Source organism: Silurus meridionalis, chromosome 5, assembly GCF_014805685.1.
Source record: "Silurus meridionalis isolate SWU-2019-XX chromosome 5, ASM1480568v1, whole genome shotgun sequence".
In the NCBI taxonomy this organism is placed as follows: domain Eukaryota; kingdom Metazoa; phylum Chordata; class Actinopteri; order Siluriformes; family Siluridae; genus Silurus; species Silurus meridionalis.
Window position 1 is genome coordinate 26,918,938 of NC_060888.1, and position 20,157 is coordinate 26,939,094.

Here is a 20,157-nt window from a genome sequence, read left to right on the forward strand (position 1 = left end):
AACACCAAAAACACTACGCACGCCAACACTGAGACCCTTGAACTCTGTGGACCTGGGAGTGTAAAGTATCTCACAAAGTGGAACACGTGTACATCCTGGCAGTTCGTCCCATCGTATCAGACGTTAATTAAAATGCCCGTGTAAATCTAAAAAAAGAAATAATCCCTGTCGTCATCGTAAGATCGAAAAGTCTCAAGTCGAGCCATCGTAACTCGGGGACTACCTGTGCATGCAAATGAAATGTAACATGGAAAAGCGGCAAACCGTCTCGAACGAGACATCGGAAGTGTGTGGGCTGATGTTTTTTTCATGTTTAGGTCCCCACTCACAATTTATCCTGACTGCAAAAAAAAAATATATATATATAAAGCTGATGTACTCCTCATTTCTCCACCGGAAGATTTCTTCATTGGTTTATTATTTCGTTATTTGAAGTTGATATTTTTAACGGTATTAAATTGGTTAAAACATTTTTTTCCAGAATTTCTAAAAATGGTCAAGATGCCTACAAATGACAGGTGACTTGTCTATATTGCTACATTTACAGCATTTGGCAGATGCCCTTATCCAGAGCGACTGATATTTATCAGCAGCTATGGGGTTAGGGGCCTTGTTTAGGGGCTCATTAAAGGTAGCCTGTTGTGTTCTGGATTTGAAAGCATGACTTTTGGATTCAAAGTCCAATGTCTTTACCAATAAGCAGCCAGCTCCTACTACCAGTTGTTGCTCGCTAGGGTAAAGAAAAATCAAATTGGTCATTCGAGGCATTTTTCTGGGCTGGATTCACTTTAGCAATTTCATTGGACACTTTTAACTTTACCAATTTGCCCACTTTCTTCCACAAAGGACCCCAAATTCGTCCAGGTTAAAAAAACCCTCGTGTGTGTATTACACATCGCGAGTCTCTAAATAGGAGTGTATAAACCATGATGAGCGAGTAAAGATGTCATCAGAGAGAAGGAGAATCCCATTTTACCCGTGCCAGAGGAAAGTCTTGATCATGTGCTAAGTAGGAAACTAAACGCCTCCGACGGCAGCAGTTTGACTTTCCCACAGCTGGGTTTGGACAGACAGTGCTTCCTGTGCCAGACAGGACTGAAACCGGCACCGGCTCTCGCAGCACCTCCGGCGTGTCGGATAAACACGGGCTCCTAATTTTAGCTCTTTGCGAGAGAGGTGCTGGGATCTCCTTCCACTAGCAGGCTCATAAATAAGCAGATAGACCGGCTCACTGAGGCGAGGTGTCCAGGGAGGGGAGAGCAGGGGAGCTGAGGTACGACAGGAAGAGAGAACGGTGTGGCATTCGAAGAACGCCCTAAAACTCGAGCTCCGAACCCGATGCATTCTTTCAGCACGGAAGGGGAAGGAGAGGTCGGTGGAGGTCAGGGCAAAAGAGTGGGCGAGGTGATCAACAAGTCAAGCCCTCAAACCAAAGCGGCGGATGTTTTTTAAGATGGACGGGGGAGGTTCGAAAAAGAAAAGAAAGAGAACAAACAAGTAAAAGCATTTGTGGGAGAGAAAAAATAATAATAAAATAAAAAAAAAAAAAAGATAATTGGGTTGTTCTTCACCCTAAATGAAATTCCATGACTGTGTGGGTTCGAGGCTACATCAATCACATTTCCTCTCAGAGATAAAGGCAGAAGATCATTTACAATGCGTGTAAATGGTCATTGTAATAATATCCAGCTGTGTGAGGAGATTTAAGGTGAAGCATGAGATGATATTGGGGACATCTCTATTACGACATCTCTACGTCGTTGCGCATTTTGATATCGAGTACCGTAGACGTTGTCTTTCCGCCAGCTATATAAAAGTATAAAACCGTTACTCGCAGTAATTGTGTACATGAGCAACACAAATAACGATCATGAAACAAAAATATTAATAATTAGAAATATCATGACTTAAAGCAATGCCTAAACCGAACAAATGTTAAAATGTCAAATCTTTTTGTTTAAAATAATATATAAATATTTAATACAGAAAATTTAAAAAAAAAAAAAAAAAGCAATTTTTTTGCACAAATTTTTCACAGCTGTCAGATTGTAATTATATCAAAATAAATTCAGAAATTTTTTACAAATATATAAAATGCTACAATTCAATAGCCATTTTGTATTTTTCTTTCTTTTCTTGTTAAACGTTAAATACACTACATGCGCAAGAGATTGTGGACTCCTGACCATATGATTTCTATGTGCCTTTTTTTGAACATTGCATTCTACATTTAGTCTCCATTTGCCGTTAAAAATTTATTTGTGGAGATTCATTCAGCCGCAAGGGTGTTAGTAAAGTCAGGTACTGATGTAGGTGAGGTGAGGAGGCCTGGGGTGCAGTCAGAGATCTTCCACACACTTTCAATCCATGTGAAGCAGATCTTCATGAAGTTGGCTTTGTGCATAGGGACATCATGCTGGATTTTTGGCTCTTATAGTCGAAGTGAAGTATCAGTTTGGGAAAACGACGCATGTGGCTGGGAAAAGGTGGGGGTCCCAATACGTTTTGTTGTATTTTACAACAAATAAGTATATATTTTCGTCATGATCTCTGATCAGATGGACCAACCCTAGCATCAATTCTTTAATGCTTTCCTGTGTTGATGAGGGGATCATTACAAACCGGTGGGAGGGTAAAACAGAAACTTTAATGATCATCAACTAAAGGATTGAAACAATGGTTCTTTTTAAGAGAAGACACAAGATCACTAGAACAATGCGAACAATGAAGACCTTTCCCCCTGTCCAGAGTGAGCAGCATCGTGAAGAAAATGTTCCAAATTCAGTGTCGTACTTTCCTTCTCTTAATATCCGAACCACAGGTGGCTCTGGGGGTGGAGGAGCTCCAGAACGACCCAGGCGCTGATGACCCTGGTGTAACCCTAGCTATCCTTCATGTACGACACCTGTTAGGCCATGCGCAGGGTCAGCAAGAGGTCCCGCTGCAGGATTTCATTTTATACACTGAGGATCTCGACATGGAGAACAGGGGTGGATCAGAAACTCCAGGAACCGTCAAATGGGAGATTTTTTTTTTTAGACAATATCAGGATAATAAAATCAAGATTTTATCAAGATGAACAAGTAAAGCAGATCTCCGTGGGGTTTGGAACGAGTTTTGGGTCACCTAGTTCAAGTGAAGGGGAAATTTCATGCAAAGACTTTGTGCTAACAGTTTTGGGGAAGAACAACGAGAAGTCAGCCGTTCCGATACTTTCGCTCAATTTCGCCAATAATTACCATCAAAATCTGTTCTGCCTTCCAGATCTGCAGCCATCTAATTGAACAGTGCTGGTGCAGATGCTATCTCGACGAACTTCCGCTACATCACACAGATTCCTTGTGCCGTTCTGTATGTGCAGCGCCACGATTTAGCCCTCGGTTACACATTTGAAATGGCAATTGAGCAGAAAGCGAGCTTCCCCTGCACTTAAACCCTCACATCCCCACAAACAACTGCCACCTGACCCCACATTATCGCTCACAAAGGGGGAACCCTCGCTCTTCTGCTTCATTAACGTGTTAATTCATGTGAGATCCGTTTTACACGCCTGCAATTTTAAGGAACGAGAAATCGTCCATCTTGGAAGATGAAAAGAACCGATTGAGCTCTAAAATAGCAACAAAGAGTCAGTGTGGTTCCTGAAAAACAGTGTGCACTCTGATTCTGGCTAATTTGTGTGTAAAAAAAAATAAAAATATCAGACATTACTGGAGAGTTGGGTGAGTGTGTTTCCTGAATGATCACCCTCACATGAGACGGTCTATAAATAACACGGTGCGAGAGAGAGAGAGAGAGAGAGAGAGAGCAGACGGAGGAGTACGGCTAAAAAAGCAAGTCAACGTTTGCTTTCAGTGGCGGAGCTTTGAAGTACAAAGTACCTATTAAAGATGAAAGACAAAAGAGCTCCTAAAAACAGAACAAAAGCAGGAGCGAGATCAATAACGAGATTCTGTTTCGTTACTGCGCCATCCCGCTCGCCCACGTGAGGCCTGTTTGCACGTGGGAATGATTTGGGTGCCATAAACCTCCTTGACGTTGAGTTGCGTCTACGCTAATCCGGATTCTATTGAAAATTTGGCAACGGTTTTTTTACAAAACGCTCCGTGTCCACGCTTTCGTTCTCAACCGTTTCCCAAAAGTTTACAGACACTTATACTGCTGTACTGCGCATGAGCGAAACAGCCCGAGTCATTGCCGCCTGACGTTTATTTACTTTCCCACCTATTTGAAACGCTGCGGCAACGACTAAAAATGCATAATCTTTTCCATAAAGCTGCATTTTTTTCCCACACTGCGATTTAACATTTTTCTAATGTATTCATTTGAGAGCATTTTCAAAGAGTTTTTGTTGACTGGGGAAAAAAAAAAACTGTCTCTGTGGATGGAAACCAAAACAGGAGAAAAATATGCAAAAATGTATTAGAGTGAACATGGCCACTGTGTCTCCGGTCTCAAAAGCCATGACTGGACTTGTTCCAGCAATGCAATGTTGACGTCACTTGGACAGCCAGTAGTGTTAGTAGATACATTACAGCCCACTGCTGCTGAACTGATCAAACCTGACTGCGGTATGTCTTTTTAACGTTGTTAACGGTGTTTGGGAACGAGGTCGGGATTAGAGGTTGCTCAAGGGTGGATAAAATATTACCGGTCTTACTGGTTTATAAGAAGTTGCAACTCGGCAGTTAAGGCTCGGGCTTACTGATTGGAATGTCAGGGATTCAAGCCTCAGTGACCCCAGCTTCCTAGCATCACGAACATGTGATAGCTGAATTTTTACAGTTTACTGGGAAATAAAGCAAGCCACACCCTCATAGGTGGGACATGTGATCACTACAGTGCATGTGATTGGATGACAGCAAAACATAAATTTCAGCAAATTTGCATTTTGCTCTATAACTCTACATGAACGAATGAAATTTAATTTTCATTCGTTGTCGCGTTGTTCGTTGTCGCGTTGTGCGGTTGTCCGAGTTTATTTGCATGTGTAATAAAGAATGTGTTACTCATGCTACATCCAATTAGGACATTTCCTCGAACTGTTCAGAAACATCACGCCTCTGCTACCTTCTAACCTCGAGTCACTCAACAACTCCATAACCTTGAACACGAGACAAAAGGCAGAAGCCAGAACAACAGTCCGAGAAGCCTGAAAAGGCTGGAAAGAGCAGAATGAAAGAGCAGGAAGAGTGATGGGGTGAAGGCCTGTGGAATGGAAACTGCTTAGTGAGTAGTCATCAGTAATATCAGTCTTTTGTTGTGTTAATGCTTTCGTTTTTGCCATTTTCACAAGCAGTTAGTGGTTGTTCGTGGCTTTGATATGACCGGGAACTAGCGTGCTAGGTATTCCAAGTGTGGTCGCTTTCATGTACAATTAAAAAAAAAAAAACCACAAGCGCATTCTTTCTCACTTATGGTTTTCCAGGGAGGTGTTGACGCAAAAGCTGGATTCAAAAGTACCAGGGTTCAGTGCGGCTATATGACGCAGATGAGTTTTAATCAACTACGAGATGATTCACTTGATGAAAGTATGCAAATGTAGGATATTTGGAAGCTGATTCGTTTAAGTAGATGGAGCTCTGCTGCTGTTGTCTTTAGGTAGAGAAAATGGCCATCAAAAGTCAAAATTGCATTACAAAATAACTCTTGAATGGCAATGGAATGTGTGTTGAGATGGAACACTTGAGGGCACAACAGGGGCAGGGACATAATAGGGGGTTGAATGTAAGGATGTTTAGGAAGAAATGGAACTCGAATTAACATTTACCTCAGATTTCAAATAAACATCTGTGTTTAAACAGACTCCAGGAGCACTTTAGGAACTGTGAACGTGGTTTATTATATGATCCAAAGTGCTGTTCTGAAGTTAATTGGCTAAAGGTGAGATTCCGACCTCGTAAACCCTCACTCGCACGTACACCCGATTCCTCACACTGGAGAAATCTTCACCGCCGTGATAGAAAGCAAGCCTGAAAGCCATCTGTCTGCGGTTGGGTTCAATGCTTCACCGGTAGCACGGGTGTGTTAATGAGACGCTTTCTGCTCCCTGGCCCAGAGACAGCGAGGTCTTGGAGTCCCGATCGAGGACGACTGACCAGAGTTCAGTTCACAGGCTCCAGAGGTTTCTCTCGGCTCTGTGCTAATCACGGACAGGCTTCCGTCCTAACAGGACAGAGGTTTAGAATCTCTCGCTCGCTAGAGGACAAACAGCACGTACTGTACACTCGCCACTGACACCCTTCCCATGTAGTCACAAGACTCTGAGCGCCACACTGAATCTCTTAGTTTAAAAAGACATGGAATAATTATACTTATGGAGCAAATGCAGTGTAAAATCTTTTACACATGTTTAAAGGAGTCTCCAGTGTCAGCGCTTTGGAACAGTCAAAAGGGAACCAAACCACGTTCGATGCACAGCGTTTTAATAAAACTGCAATTCTAAAACAGTGCAACGTTTATTTATGTATTACATTTTTCAATTCTACAGCAACAGAAGGATTGTTCATGTGCAGTTCACCAAAAAACTACAAAACAGAACTAAAGTCCATTAACAAATACATCTTTTGGTCACGTTCACGCTAAAACGTTTTCGTTAGAAAAGGCTTGTTTTTCTCTTCATTTTGGTCTTCCGTCCACACCGAGATGCCGTTTTCACGTCGCAGTGTGTACTGTGAAAACCGAGGGTTTTGAAGACGATGACGCATTTTTTGTCATTGCCGCAAGGTTTCAAAGAGCCAGAAAAGTAAATAAAACAGCAGGTGAAAATGACGCGGGTCTTACGTTTTGAGCATGCACTGGGACGTTTTCAGAGGTTTTTGGGTGGATGAGCAAATTTTGGGAAACGATTAAAGAAAGAAAGCAAGAAAGAAAAAAAAAAAAGTGTGGACGTGGAGCATTTTTAAACAAAAACAGTTTTTCGAATTTGTTCATATAGTTTTGAAAACTGAATAGGGCAATAGTATGGAAACAAAGATTTTTAAATACTTAGTGTCCTTTTCCCCCCATACGAAACCAGACCTGGAAAACTGTCAAATTAAATTCCATACATTTTCATTCTTTTCCAAAATGTGTAGGAACCCTGGGCGAAGTAACTGCTGCTTACAGCTAGAATTTACATTTACAAAATTTGGCAGACGTCCGAATCCCAGGCAATTTATGATTTAGGGTGCAGAAGTGGTGGCGGGGGGGACTTAAACTCACAACCTTCTGATCTGAAGTCCTACATCTTATCCACTTAGCTACTCCTTCCCTATAAATGAAACCAGGAACTACCCCTACCCCTAAAACAAGTAAAACAAAGAACTAACTCCACAATGCAACTATGATGATAAAAAATATATATAAAAAATAAACAAATAAAAAAAAGTGTTTTTTTTTATTTTTTTGTTTAAAGAAAATGTAGTGTTTTTCCATATTTTACATTTTTGAGATTTAAATGCACGGTCTTCCCCATGACCATCCAATCCAACACCTTATCTACTGAGATATCACTTCCCTCTAGCCTACGTCAATGAAGAACCTCCGTTAAAAAATTTGAAATCAAGGAAGAGTGAAAGAGCTTTCTTTGAGATTAAATCTTGGATATACTACTACTCTTACTACTAATTCAGATGCACATGGGCTTAATCTCATCCACCCACATTCTTTAGAAATCCAAGCTTAACTTTGAACCTAGACAACAATGAAACGGGCTCAATTCACAGAACGGGCTTGTGAAAGCGCTGAACAATGGTGAATTCACCAGCAGAAGGAAACAAGAGGGTCAGTGTGTATAGGATTTAACTCAAGCTAAACTCTGTCGACTCATAAATACAAAATAATCTGCTTTTGAACTCAAGATAATGCAGAATCGAACGTAAAGTAGCTGTGGGAACGGAACTTGGAGTGTGCGACCGGGCTAAACACTAATTGTTTGACAGTCAGATAATAGGAATGTTGATGGTAATACCAAACGCCACTCAAGGCCTGTGGTTCCCAGCAAACCTCGGCAGTATTCCCATCTGCTGGAAGCGGCAACGGCTTGTGCCTTTAGGGGGACGACTTGGGCCTGTAGGGGGACGACTTGAGCTTTTCATTCACTAAAATCAGCATGACTGCGAGGTTAAATATTAACTTGATGCAATGCCGTGACCTTCCAATGGGGGTGTGAGGATTCTTTCACTCAGTCAAGGCTGGATGGCCAGGTAAAAGAGGCATAGCAAGGTGAGGCAGACAAGAGTGTGAGGAATGTCAAACCCGGCAGTTAAGTGCCCTTTAACGGAGCTTCATTTCCCCCTGGAGCTCACCTCTTCCGCATGACCTTAGACTTAAAATCTTAACCTTATCTTCAAGGAGGGGGGACAAGGTAAGGTTAATACACGTCCCGATGGTGGGGAAGAATGCCAGGGTTAAGCCTGTGGGGCCTAGACTACTCGGCACGGAGGCGCCACATGGATGTCGCATATGACGGGAGGTGGGGGAACAGGAATGGGATGGGGCGCGGCGTGTGTTTGTTGTAGGGGAGGGGAAGTGTTGCTGAGGGACGTGGGAGGTATGGAGGTTCAAAGGGTCATGGGCATTCCTGAAATGATTCTCTATGAGCCGGACATGCTACTGGGATTTAGAAGGTGAAGACACAAAACGTACCAAGAATGGGAAAGGACAGGAATTCCGAAAAAGCCCAGTAGTTAGAGTTCCGGGACACATCACTGAAAACGGATCAGTCTGGAGAACCAGAAATGTGAATCTCATGGAAAATAAATAGTGAAGTTTGGAGTATAAAGAGAGAGGAGGGGGTTGGTGGGGAACAAGATAGGAATAGAAATGAATGACTTCCTAACAGGTGGGCAAAGGATACAGTTTACCTCCTGACCCCAGTCAGGATTGGGTTTCTTAGCCATCACCGGAGCCCCCCCACACACATACACCCCTTTTACCATCCTAGCCTGAGCCCTCCACATTCACCCTCTTACCAGATTAGCCCAAGCCCACCACATAAACTCTCGCATAGCCTGAGCCACCATGTTCGCCCTCTAACCCCCACCTAGCCCGAGCCCCACCACATACACCCTCTCACCCTCAAGCCTGTGCCCCCTACATACACCCTCTTACCCCTAAGCTTCGAGCCCCCCATATTTACTCTCACCCCCTAGCCGAAACCCCGCCACATAGACTTTTTAATTACCGGTTTCCTTGTTAATCCTCCATACTTTCCTCACTAGAGGGGAAAAACAAAAAATGAGTAAATGAGTCCTACATACTGACCGCATTCCTCAAAACCGTTCATGGCTTCGTCTCTCCATAAAAGACAAAAATGTCAATTATGATGTGTTTGGAAAACATCATCAGTTTGTGAGCATTTCGAGTGCTGCGTGGGAAGAGATCAAGAGAAAAGTTCATTCATGCTAAACTAAAATTAGATCCCACAGGTGAGAGGATTAAAGAGTGGTGGTTTGTGTGGGGAGGGGGGGGAAGCACTAAATCACAAAGTGGTACGTTCCGTCTCAGCGGCAAGGTCATAGGGCTGACCCTGTGTTATTCACAGAGGCTGGCATTCTGAAGTGACACATTACCTGTTCCAGAGGGCACGTACACACACACACACACACACACACACACACACACACACACACACACACACGAGCCGCTTCAAGCTTTAATTATCTATTTAATTACTATGTTTGTTACGACCAACTTTATTTTGTGTTAATGCTAGACATAAACCCTAATTAGATAGAGTTCAGTGCAAAAGTTTGCACCCCCACCCCTGCCCAATAGCATTTAAATGGCAGAAAAAATTATTTGATTTTTTTTGTTAAATTGTAAAAAACAACAAATAATTGTGTTTCAAAAAGTAAAAAGCGAAATATCAGTCTTCCAAGTCTGGAAAAACGGCATGGTCAGAACCTTCTCTAAATTCTGATCTGAAGATACACTGAACACTGAACATCCCATTCCATATTTTTCCCCCAATTTCTCCCATTTTTCTGAGATGTTCAAAGCAGATCTTCATGGAGCTGGCTTTGTGTACAGGGGCCTCTGATAACACTTTTACTTCTTTAAACAAATCCAAGACATAGGGTTTTTAACAAAAACCTGCGAATCAAAAAGGGATACAAAGTCATGACAAAAAGACGAACCAACACCTTCAGACCAAGCAGAATTGAGCTCGGAACGTAAAAGTGCATTAATATAAAAAGCTTCAAAAGCTATTATGAAGACTTGCTAGAAGTTCTGAAGGCTCTACTGTATGTCTTTTCCCCCCCACAATCAACCATTTCAACCTGCTAAGATGTTAAAAGTTCATTTTCACTCTCTTCTGTCACCTTGATCTTTTATAACAGTCACAAATCCACTCTTGCTCCTTTTGTTCTCCGCCACACAATAGCATCTTTTCTTCGCTCAACTCAATTATCTCTTCTTCTGAATATTCAGGATGTCACTCGGTAGGTCGGGCCACCGACGCCTAACCCTAGCCTTGGCATCAATGAGCGTCTTGCATTGTCTCAGGTGCAGCTTTGCATCGTTCCTGGGCTATTTATAGTTCTTTTTATTGTTTCTTTTAAATAAAAGTCATGTTGAAGATGAAACTAAAAATCGAACGTGAGAAAAGCTCACAGCGTCTTTATCGTCCTCACTGCAGCGGTACGGCTGACTAGAATTCTCTCTTTTATTTTGCACAAGGAGAAAGCAGAAGAGTGTGGAGGCAGGAAAGCCGGAGGTCGAACCGAGAGCTCATTATTCGCCTCGGAGTTGGCCCTGTTACCTGCAGTATGACCACGATTCTATTTTTAGACTCAATGGACTGTCAGTGTATTTTCAGCCATTGTGTGTATGGAGAAGACTCTCTCTTGCTCTCTCATAAAAAAAAAAAAAAAAAAAAAAAAAGAATAAATAAATAAATAAAAAACACTTTTCTACTGAGATTCTATAACCTTTAAAAGAACCAAAGCAAGCCATGACACATTATTTACACAAACACACCAAGGTTCAGAACTCGCATCGAGTCTCTGGTCTATTTTTGTCGAGTAGAGCACAAGTATAAAGCTGACTGCTTTGTGTTATTGTGTAAAAAACTAAACACATGCTGAGCGAAAATGTTTCTCCGCCATGTGCTGTATTAAAAATGATCAATGGCACGTGACTGCGTGTGACTGCGCGTGACACCATGTTCACGCTCCCTGCTTCACCTTCACGTAGCTCTGGATTTTACATGTTGCGTTTTATTTCTCAATCCTGCAGTTAATGATGATATTGACATTAGCTAGCTAGCTCTTTGGTCACGTTGAGCGACTAAATTCCCATAATTACATGGTCTGGGGCTTCTAATGAACCAGCGTGTTCATTTAAGATGGTTTTGGTTTTACAGAATGGTGGCATGGAGTTGCAGCAGGTCTCCTCATGGGTAAAAATAAATAAATAAAATGGCATTTTGTGGCACTGCTGTCTGAAAGCAGATTCGCCTTCAGTGCTGACACCAGAGGCTGAAACGTTCCCACAGTGTGTGTAGGAGGTGTGTAACCATCCATACTCGGTGCTCAGCGTTCGGAGAACTAGAATTACATGGGTTTTTTTGGGGGTGTTTTTTAGAGGGGGACGACATTTAAATGCTCGATTAACTCTGTGGAGGAGCTCAGAGATGGGAACGCTCCGTGAAGGTTCTGGATTAATTAGGGGTCTAATGGTGCTTTGTGACATGACACAAAGATGTGAGTGCGGCGTATAAATTATGGACGTTACAGTTGTGCAGACTGGGACATTCAGTTACGTCCAGTTAAAAGATGCAGAGAACATGTGGGTCGTAGACTGGTTACGGGTGGATATAGACTGGTTAGGGGTGGATATAGACTGGTTAGGGGTGGATATAGACTGGATAAGATGAATAAAGGTTTGTTAGGGGTGAATATAGGCTGTTTAAGGATGAATATAGACTGGTTAAGATGAAGATAGGTTTGTTAGGGGTGAATATAGACTGGATAAAATGAATAAAAGTTTGTTAGGGATTAATATAGGCTGTTTAGGGATGAATATAGACTGGATACGGATGAATAAGGGCTATTTTATTCAGTCTGCATTTACAGGAAACCACACAAAAGAAAAAAAAAAGAGAGAGAGAGAGAGAGAGAGAGAGAAACTGCAGCACAGGTCATGAGATCACTGGTCCAGTTTCCACCCACGGCCAGAACACAAAAGCACTCAGCACCATCCAGGCTGCAATAACACGGCGGAAGCAGAGCTGTGAACTAGCGTTACATAACCAACACATTCTCCACACTAAAACACCTACGGCTTCCTAGAAATCACACAGGAACACACACATGCTGTACAACGCACAGCATAAACAAAAACAACCCGCCGAGCCATTATTAGTGTTTCTCTGACTGCTGAACTGCTCCGTGCTTCAGAGTTTCCACCCGAAATGTCTGGTATAGTGCTGTGCAAAGCAAAAGTTTTGGCTCCCTCCGTTTATCGTCAGTCTAGTGACTTAATAGATTCTGTAAAACTGTAGTCAGACTCGCAAACTTTAACAAACCCGGATAACAGCGTTTGTGGGTTGTAATTGATGCTTTCGTTTGAATTTTTTTTGTTTTCATAGCAACGACATAGACAAGGACTTTGTCGTCGAGACGTCGAGAACATTTCCGTCCTGGTTGGAAGGAAACTCTGCTGTTAACTGAAACCTTACGTTTTCTTCTTTTTAGGATAGAAACCTCTTTAGGCTTTGGGTGTGAGGAGACTAGATTTTGGATCGCTCATACATGACAGTAGAAATCTTGAACTAGGGGACCCAAATCAGTTCCAGCATGACAACGCACAAAGCCAGATCCAAGAAGATCTGCTTTACATGGATTGGAGTTGAAAATCTGAACGCTGACTGCACCCCAGGCCTCCTTACCTACGTCAATACCTGACTTTACTGAACATTCTTATATCTTGAAAGAGCACAACACCTCCACAAAATCTAATGGAACATCTTCCCAAAAGAGTGGAGCTTATTATAACAGCACATTGAGACCACACTAGCACTTGGTGTCCACAAACTTTTGGTATTAATTGCACACTAAACGTGCTCTAAAGATTGATGGCACATTTGTGAATAATTAGGCTCAACCATAAAACAGCACCCCTGGACCACAGAGGCTTAAGGAGCCCTTACTTGATAGGACTGGAGCTTAAACCCATGACCTTTTAATCACTACAACAACTACCATGTGAAGGACCGGCTGTTTCTGATAAGATCGGATGACCAGTTATAGTCCGAATCAATTGGAAACCATTTTGTGCAGCTGGGGATGGTTCCACCCTCAACAGCCTGAAGATCAACAACTCTCGCAACTCTAACCCTAGATTCTCAGCAACTCAAAAACTTTGAGGATGGATTTGCACTGGAATTAACATCAACAGTCTGGGCTCAGAACCACAGTTTGTATGAACAGTTCTGTATTTCAGCACCTATCATTGAACAGCACCTCAACACTGAAGGAACTGTAATGAATGGATATTCAGTGATGAGGATGAGGATCACTTTTGAGTCTGGTTCCTCTCATGGCTCTCTCATGAGAGCTAAACTTATAAGGAACAAACAGACTTGTGTTTCATCCTTAACGCTCTGCAATTTTCACGTGTTTCAGAAGTGTCGTAAACCCTGTAACGAAATCCAAGACACCGTTTTTATAAGTCTCGATTCTGAACCTGTGCACCACCGCATGGAAACGTTCTGTATTCGGTTTCTCTGGCGCTTCCTTCGTGAATCGATAACTTCCTGTTCGTGTCTGGGGCTCATGTCTCTCCTCACCCTGTAAGGTTATCTCTCTCTGCGCCCCCCCTCTATCTTTAGCAGCTTCCGTCCGTCCATCATGTCCTGTCTCGTCACTGGAGCTCAGAGCTGGCACCTATGCCTCGCGGCCACCCGATCCCTCGCCGCTTTACGCCACAGGAAGAGCCTGATCGCTCGCTTCCTCTACTGTCGCTCGCTCACGCAACCACGGGCGACGTGATACCCCTCGATCTCACACACACTTCTCAGGAGGATCAGCTTTAACGTGGCGTTAAGGAAATAGACGCCGTGGCTGGTTTTAAACGACGAGTGTCAAAATAGTGTCTCATTTTTGACGCGACCTCGTATACCAGAACAGAGATTCGAGGTGGTATCGTAGGTGTTCTGCACAAAACCCTGACCTACTCAACGACCTCAGTGCCTTCGGAGTTGAAGCGTCTTCAGATCCTCCAGCATCAACTCGCCAATTTCCGTGTAGCTGAACGAACCCTAATCCCCACAGCCACACCCCCAAAACCTGCTGGAACACGTTCCTGGAAGAATGGGAGTTTCGAATCACAGCATTGTGAAACGCTGTGTTCTTTTATGGGTGTGATGGTCAGGGGTGCACAAACTTTTGGCAACATCATGCATGAATACAAGAAAAAGCCTGTTTTATCTATATGGACCACACTGAAGATGTTCTCCATCTCGCTCTGGGAGTTTATTCAATCAGATCACATGGTAGATCTCCATTTTTGTCAATGAGAAAGTAAGCGTGTGTGTGTGTGTGTGTGCGTGTCACTCATTCAGAAGCACTGTGACCTATTAATACTGCAAATGCACCAAGAGGAGACACAGGAAGGAGGCCAAAGCGTGTCACACACACACACACACACACACACACACACACACACACACACACACACACGAAAATGAGAAAGAAAAAAAAAAAAAAACAGAAATAGACAGAGACTGAATAAGACAAAGAGAGAAAAGGGAATAAGAGAAAAAGACTCAGAGAGAAAGAGAATGAAAAAGAGAGAGAGAGATAAAGAAAGAGAGACTGAAGAGAGAAACATTTATCATTTATTCCCCCCCCACCTCCATTTTTTTATTTTCTCATCCTACTCAGAAATCTTGAATTGGCAAATTCTATTTGTCTATCCATCCATTCGTCTGTCCATCTGTCTCTTCATCTATCGGTCAGTCCATCTATGCTGATGTTCATCCGTCTCTCCATCTATCCGTCTGACCATCAGTCTCTGCATCTATCTGTCTATCTACAATAAAAAGGGCACTGCTGTAGGAATAAGGATCAGGACCCCGAATGACCACCGGATGGCAGCACTGAGCACAGCAGGGGCAACACAGGACGCGTTATAAAGCCTGCATCGCCCCCTGGTGGTGATGCGGAGGGGCGCGCTGCTGAGAAGGAGTGTGAGGGAGTCAGCAGGAGAGATGTAAACTCACCACGGAGGAGAAAAGATCCTCTCCTACATCCACCACATGAGGAGAAACCGAGTGGACATCAGTGACCGCGGGGTTAATCTGAGGAACACGCAGGAGGAACAAACAGTGGGGTTTAATCTCTGGGACTGAAGATGAGAATGAAAATTATAGTAATAAAAACAATAATAATAATAATCTAGGGTCAAATCAGAGACAAGAAATAAAAAAAAAGCAGAGGTCAGGAAGAGAGAGAAAAAAAATTCAGAGATAAAGTAAGAAAGAGAGAGAAAGACAAATGAGAGACAGACAGACAGACGCGGGGTTTCACCTCTACGCTGGCGCTGTGGGGGAGGTGGAGATGTGGAGAGCGGGGATGGATGTCAGTCAGGTGAGGAGGAGGATCTGGAGTTACTCGCTTCCTGTGTCTGCTCAACATCTCCCTGTAGTCCAGAGCATCGAAGTTGGTCTTCCACATAAGGACCTAAAAATCATCAGGATCAGACACACCGTCATACCACGATACCATCACCACCCACCATCCTTCCATCATCACTCCATCACTACCCCTCTATCACTACCACATCACTCCTTCACCATCCTTCCATCATCATACCATCACTCCTTCACCATCCTTCCATCATCACACCATCACTACCACATCATCACTCCATCACTTCTCCACCATCCTGCCATCATTATACCATCATTACTCCTCCATCACTCCACCACTCCTCCACCATCCCTCCCATCATCATACCATCACTACCTCTGCATCACCACCACTCCATAATTACAGCTTTATCATGACTCAAATATCACTCCATCATCATCATCCCTTCCTCCATCACACAATCATCATCACTCCATACCTGAGCATCACTTCCACCAGATGCGAAGTGATCTCCTTCCCGCGAGAACGCCACAGCCAGGACCGGACCCTGAAACACACACAGACACAGACAGACAGAGACAGAGAGAGAGAGAGAGAGAGCGAGAGAGAGAGAGAGAGGGGAAGTAAGGAAGAAGAAAAAGTAAGTGCAGAGACAAAAAAGAGACACATCCATCCATCCATCTCCATCTGTGTGTTGTTTCCTACCTTGTGGCCATGAAGCGTGTAGATAAGTCGTCCCTCCAGCAGGTCCACGATCTTCACGGTGCCGTCACTGGAGCCGCTGATTAAGAAATTCCCAGACGGGTGGAAGGAGAAGCTGTTGATTGCTGCACTGTGGACTGAGACACAAGCACATTAAATACATGAGACACCACAAGCTCAAGGTCACCTAGAGGCCACGAGTAGATCATTACAGTGAAGAAGCAGCAACTGTTCTGGATTTTCCTCAGAAGGATCAGAGAGATTTCTTTGCATCACAGCAGAGCATTTTTCCAGAAATGTCCATCATGCACTTGTTTCAGGTCTCAAACAATCAGAAGGCAAGTTGGGAAACAAAGTGGTGGAACACGAGAAGATTCGGGACATGGGAACTGTTTCAGAGCTCAAAGTCTGTTGATGTTCTACCTTCAAAAGCTACAGTGAACATCGTACCTTGGTAGTGCTGAAGGAGTTTGTTGGTCCGGATGTCCCAGATCTTCAGAGTGTTGTCTGCTCCGGAGGACGCGATGCACGTGCCGCTGCTGTTAAAATCCACAAACGTTGCTGGTCTAGAAGATAAAAACAGACCAAAAAAAATGCTGGGGCTCAATGAATGAATGAATGAAGGAAAGAAAAAAGATAAGAAAAGAAAGAAAAAAAAGCGGAGGGGCGGAAACTCACCCGCCATAGTCGGTGAAAGTGTTGATGCACAGACGAGTGGACGTGTCCCAGAGACGCACCGTCCTGTCGTCTCCGCATGATGCCACCAACCGGCCGTCTGGAGAAAACCTGTCCAACACACACACACACACACACACACACACACACACACACACACACAGTCTACATTTGCTCTTGTAATAAGCTCCACTCTTCTGAGAAGATGTTCCACTAGATGTGATGGAGATTTGGTACTCATTTAGCTTCAAGGCTGTTAGTAAAGTCAGGTATTGATGGAGGTCAGGAGGTCTGGAGTGCAGTCAGTGTTCACATTTATAATGTTCGATAGGGTTGGAGCTACAGCAGGAGATCTTCCACTCCAGATTTGTGGTAAGAGTTTGGGGAAGAAGCACATATGGCTGGAAAAGTCGGGTGTCCCAATACTTTTGGTATGACACTTTCCCTTTATCTTTTTCTACCCCATTCCTTTTCCCCCCCCCTATCCCTTCATTTTTCATCCCTTCCCTTTCTATCTATCCTTTTATACCCCATTCTTTCCTTCCTTTTTCATACATTCCATTTCAATTCTATCCCTTCTTTTTCTAGAATAGAAAAGCCTTTTTTGTCAGATACTTTACAGCAAAGTGAAATTCTTTTTTTCGCATATCCCAGTTTGTTCAGAATTTGGTGTCAGTCATGATACAGCACCACTGGAGCACACAGGGTTAAGGGCCTTGCTCAGGGGCCCAAGAGGGGCAGCTTTTCCAATCCCCTCCTTTTCTATTCATTCATTTTCTATCCCTTCCCTTCAGTAAGGAGAGAACCACTCAGTGCTGTGCTGTTAGAGAAAAACAATCAATCTACCAACAGTGAAGAAAAAAATATATAATAATTAAATAAAATAAGAGGGAGGAGGCGGGGCTTAGCAGGATGTCGTCTGGAAATTAGAGCGGTCCCAACACCTGTACCTGTGGTGCTGTAGGTGAACCCGGGGACACAGCGTACCTGGCACAGCGCACCCAGTTGGTGTGTTGGTTAAGAGAGAAGATGAATTTTTGCCGATGGACACTCCACACTTTCACGGACTTGTCGTCTGAAGCCGTGAGCAGTCTCTGCCCGTCTGCGGAGAAGCAGACGCTGCGTACGGTGGCCGTGTGAGCCTTAAACAGCGTGGACTCTCCTTTTCTGAAACGGGACACAGATCAGGTCTGGGATATACGTGGATTAGTGAACGAGAGCAGACAGGAATCGGGTGCGTCGCTTACATATTGGGCGTCCATAATCGCACAGTCCTGTCCCTTGATCCAGACGCCACCAGTTCCCCAGACGGTGAGAAGTGCACGCTGGTTACGACGTCCTGATGTCCGACAAACCGGAACGCTCTGGATTTGGGGCTGAGATTCCATATCATGAGGGTCTTGTCGGCTGAGCCAGTAGCTGGAGAACAGAAAAAAAGCTTATTGCACAGTTTAATTTACAAAATAAAATTTAATAGTAGTATGTTTGTGGTCAGGAAAGATGATAGATTGATTACAATACACAGAAGATATAATCATACCCTCTACATACCCAGCTGCTTGTTGGTGGGACTGAAATCTGAACATGTCACTGCATCTTTGTGGCCTTTAAAATGCCTCGCCAGGGTCGGATCCTCCTGACAGACAAGATATCCGTGAGCTGGACTAAAGAAAACATCCAGAGCAGGCTGGGTCGCATTTTTATACCCGAGCCTCCTTTCTACTAACAAGTAACGAAATCATACTTCCTATTCATTTGCACATTAACTCTAATGATATCTATGGAAAATAACAACCTAAAATAGAAGCGGTGTTAGAATTAGAAATAAGTTAGTAGAATTACTCCATTTAGGGAATCGATAGGAGTCGACTCTTATTTGGACACATTCAAACCAACTCTGGTGTTGAAAGAAAGAAAAAAGGCTTTCAATTAACATATATGGACTGTGCGGACGTTTCCATGGTAACAGAAAACCACAAGAGTACCATCAACGCCTGTATAATAAAATGACTCGTGAAAGTGAGTCGACTCCCAACGTTCGCTCAAAGAGTCGACTCAGTCCCAAACGACACATCGCTGTTTTAGTTTGTGCAGCAGAGCATTTAGTTGTATTGCCTGTTGATATACATTAACGTACTCAAGCCATGTTTTTGTAAAAGATCCCATGTTCCAGCAGCAATCCGAGTTTACACCAATGCCATTGGATAATTGTTAGCAATAATATATATACAAAATAAACAGATAGAAACGGATATTGTGCTTACTTACCATAACAGACGCCATTTGTCCAATCTATCTATCTAAAAACTAATAAATTAAAACTTCTATCATGTGTCTGAAACGTTTAAAAACAAAAGGAAAGCCATTTGTTTTATTTGAAAACTTCACTTCCGCCACATCCGTCAAACAAGCCGCCGTTTTAATCCCAAAACAGCCACAAGCAATCATACACAGAAAAATCGATTCGGATGTTTTTTTTGTAAATAAATAAAATTAATAACAGCAATTTACGCATTTTATTGACCTCGTTTACTAATACAAATAAATCACCTTAATGTTGTATGAATAATAATATAGATTACTCACGCGGTCGAGAGAGCTCGTGCTCAGGTTTCCGCTCTGTCCCGTCTCATCAGGCATGCTCAATCAAACTAGATTTATGGTAAGACCAGAAGCGATTTAAATTACTTTATTGCAGTAGTGTTTATTTATTCGTGTTTATTCTGATATAGCTCGTGTTTAAAAATGGGTGATAGTTAATTCAAAGTTCAGATAAATACACCGCAAACGAGCAAGAGCACTTCTTATGAGGGATAATGCAGGGTTGCCAAATAAGGATCACAAAATCCACAAAACTAAACAAAGTACCCAAATTGAATCTTTAACACTATGATACATTTTTGTATAAAAAATAAAAAGTATATTTTATTTAAAAGTCCATGTACGGCTTGTAAAAATGTATTATAATATAAATCGACATCTAAATAAATATACCGTTTCGTTAATATATTGTATAAACTCGTGCACAACAAGATAAATGTGTGCTCAGGATTTATTAGTATAGAATTTGAGAATGCGTAAATTATCGTATCTAAGATCGGATTTTATTTGTTTTATATCGACTTAACTTTAAATATTATTTTCTTGCGAACCACAAACAATAATTTACGGGTATTTTAAAATGAGGATCTGGCAACAC

At 42.8% G+C, this 20,157-nt stretch overlaps 1 protein-coding gene and 1 long non-coding RNA gene across 6 annotated transcripts in view; one reads left to right on the plus strand and one right to left on the minus strand.

The window, feature by feature from the left end:
- The window catches only part of LOC124386220, a 30,124-nt gene extending 16,379 nt beyond the window's left edge, over window positions 1-13,745 (plus strand). Inside the window, exons 2-3 of one of the 2 annotated variants that reach the window (XR_006925873.1) lie at window positions 1,367-1,371; window positions 3,785-3,808. This is a non-coding gene — a long non-coding RNA (uncharacterized LOC124386220). Of the gene's footprint in view, window positions 1-1,366; window positions 1,372-3,784; window positions 3,809-12,088 lie in introns of those variants that run through there. The other variant, XR_006925872.1, reaches the window with a different exon arrangement.
- poc1b (POC1 centriolar protein B) overlaps window positions 1-20,110 on the minus strand; it is a 36,485-nt gene extending 16,375 nt beyond the window's left edge. Inside the window, exons 1-11 of one of the 4 annotated variants that reach the window (XM_046849909.1) lie at window positions 20,087-20,110; window positions 19,545-19,609; window positions 18,510-18,594; window positions 18,206-18,377; window positions 17,946-18,125; window positions 16,962-17,069; window positions 16,734-16,849; window positions 16,287-16,420; window positions 16,060-16,128; window positions 15,519-15,671; window positions 15,212-15,289 (exon numbers count right to left, since the gene is read on the minus strand). In XM_046849909.1, coding sequence (XP_046705865.1) covers window positions 15,212-15,289; window positions 15,519-15,671; window positions 16,060-16,128; window positions 16,287-16,420; window positions 16,734-16,849; window positions 16,962-17,069; window positions 17,946-18,125; window positions 18,206-18,377; window positions 18,510-18,594; window positions 19,545-19,598 — 1,149 coding nt within the window. In that variant the 5' untranslated portion in view covers window positions 19,599-19,609; window positions 20,087-20,110. Of the gene's footprint in view, window positions 1-15,211; window positions 15,290-15,518; window positions 15,672-16,059; window positions 16,129-16,286; window positions 16,421-16,733; window positions 16,850-16,961; window positions 17,070-17,945; window positions 18,126-18,205; window positions 18,378-18,509; window positions 18,595-19,226; window positions 19,393-19,544; window positions 19,778-20,086 lie in introns of those variants that run through there. The other 3 variants (XM_046849908.1, XM_046849911.1, XM_046849910.1) reach the window with 3 other exon arrangements.
- Window positions 20,111-20,157: the final 47 nt, after the last annotated feature.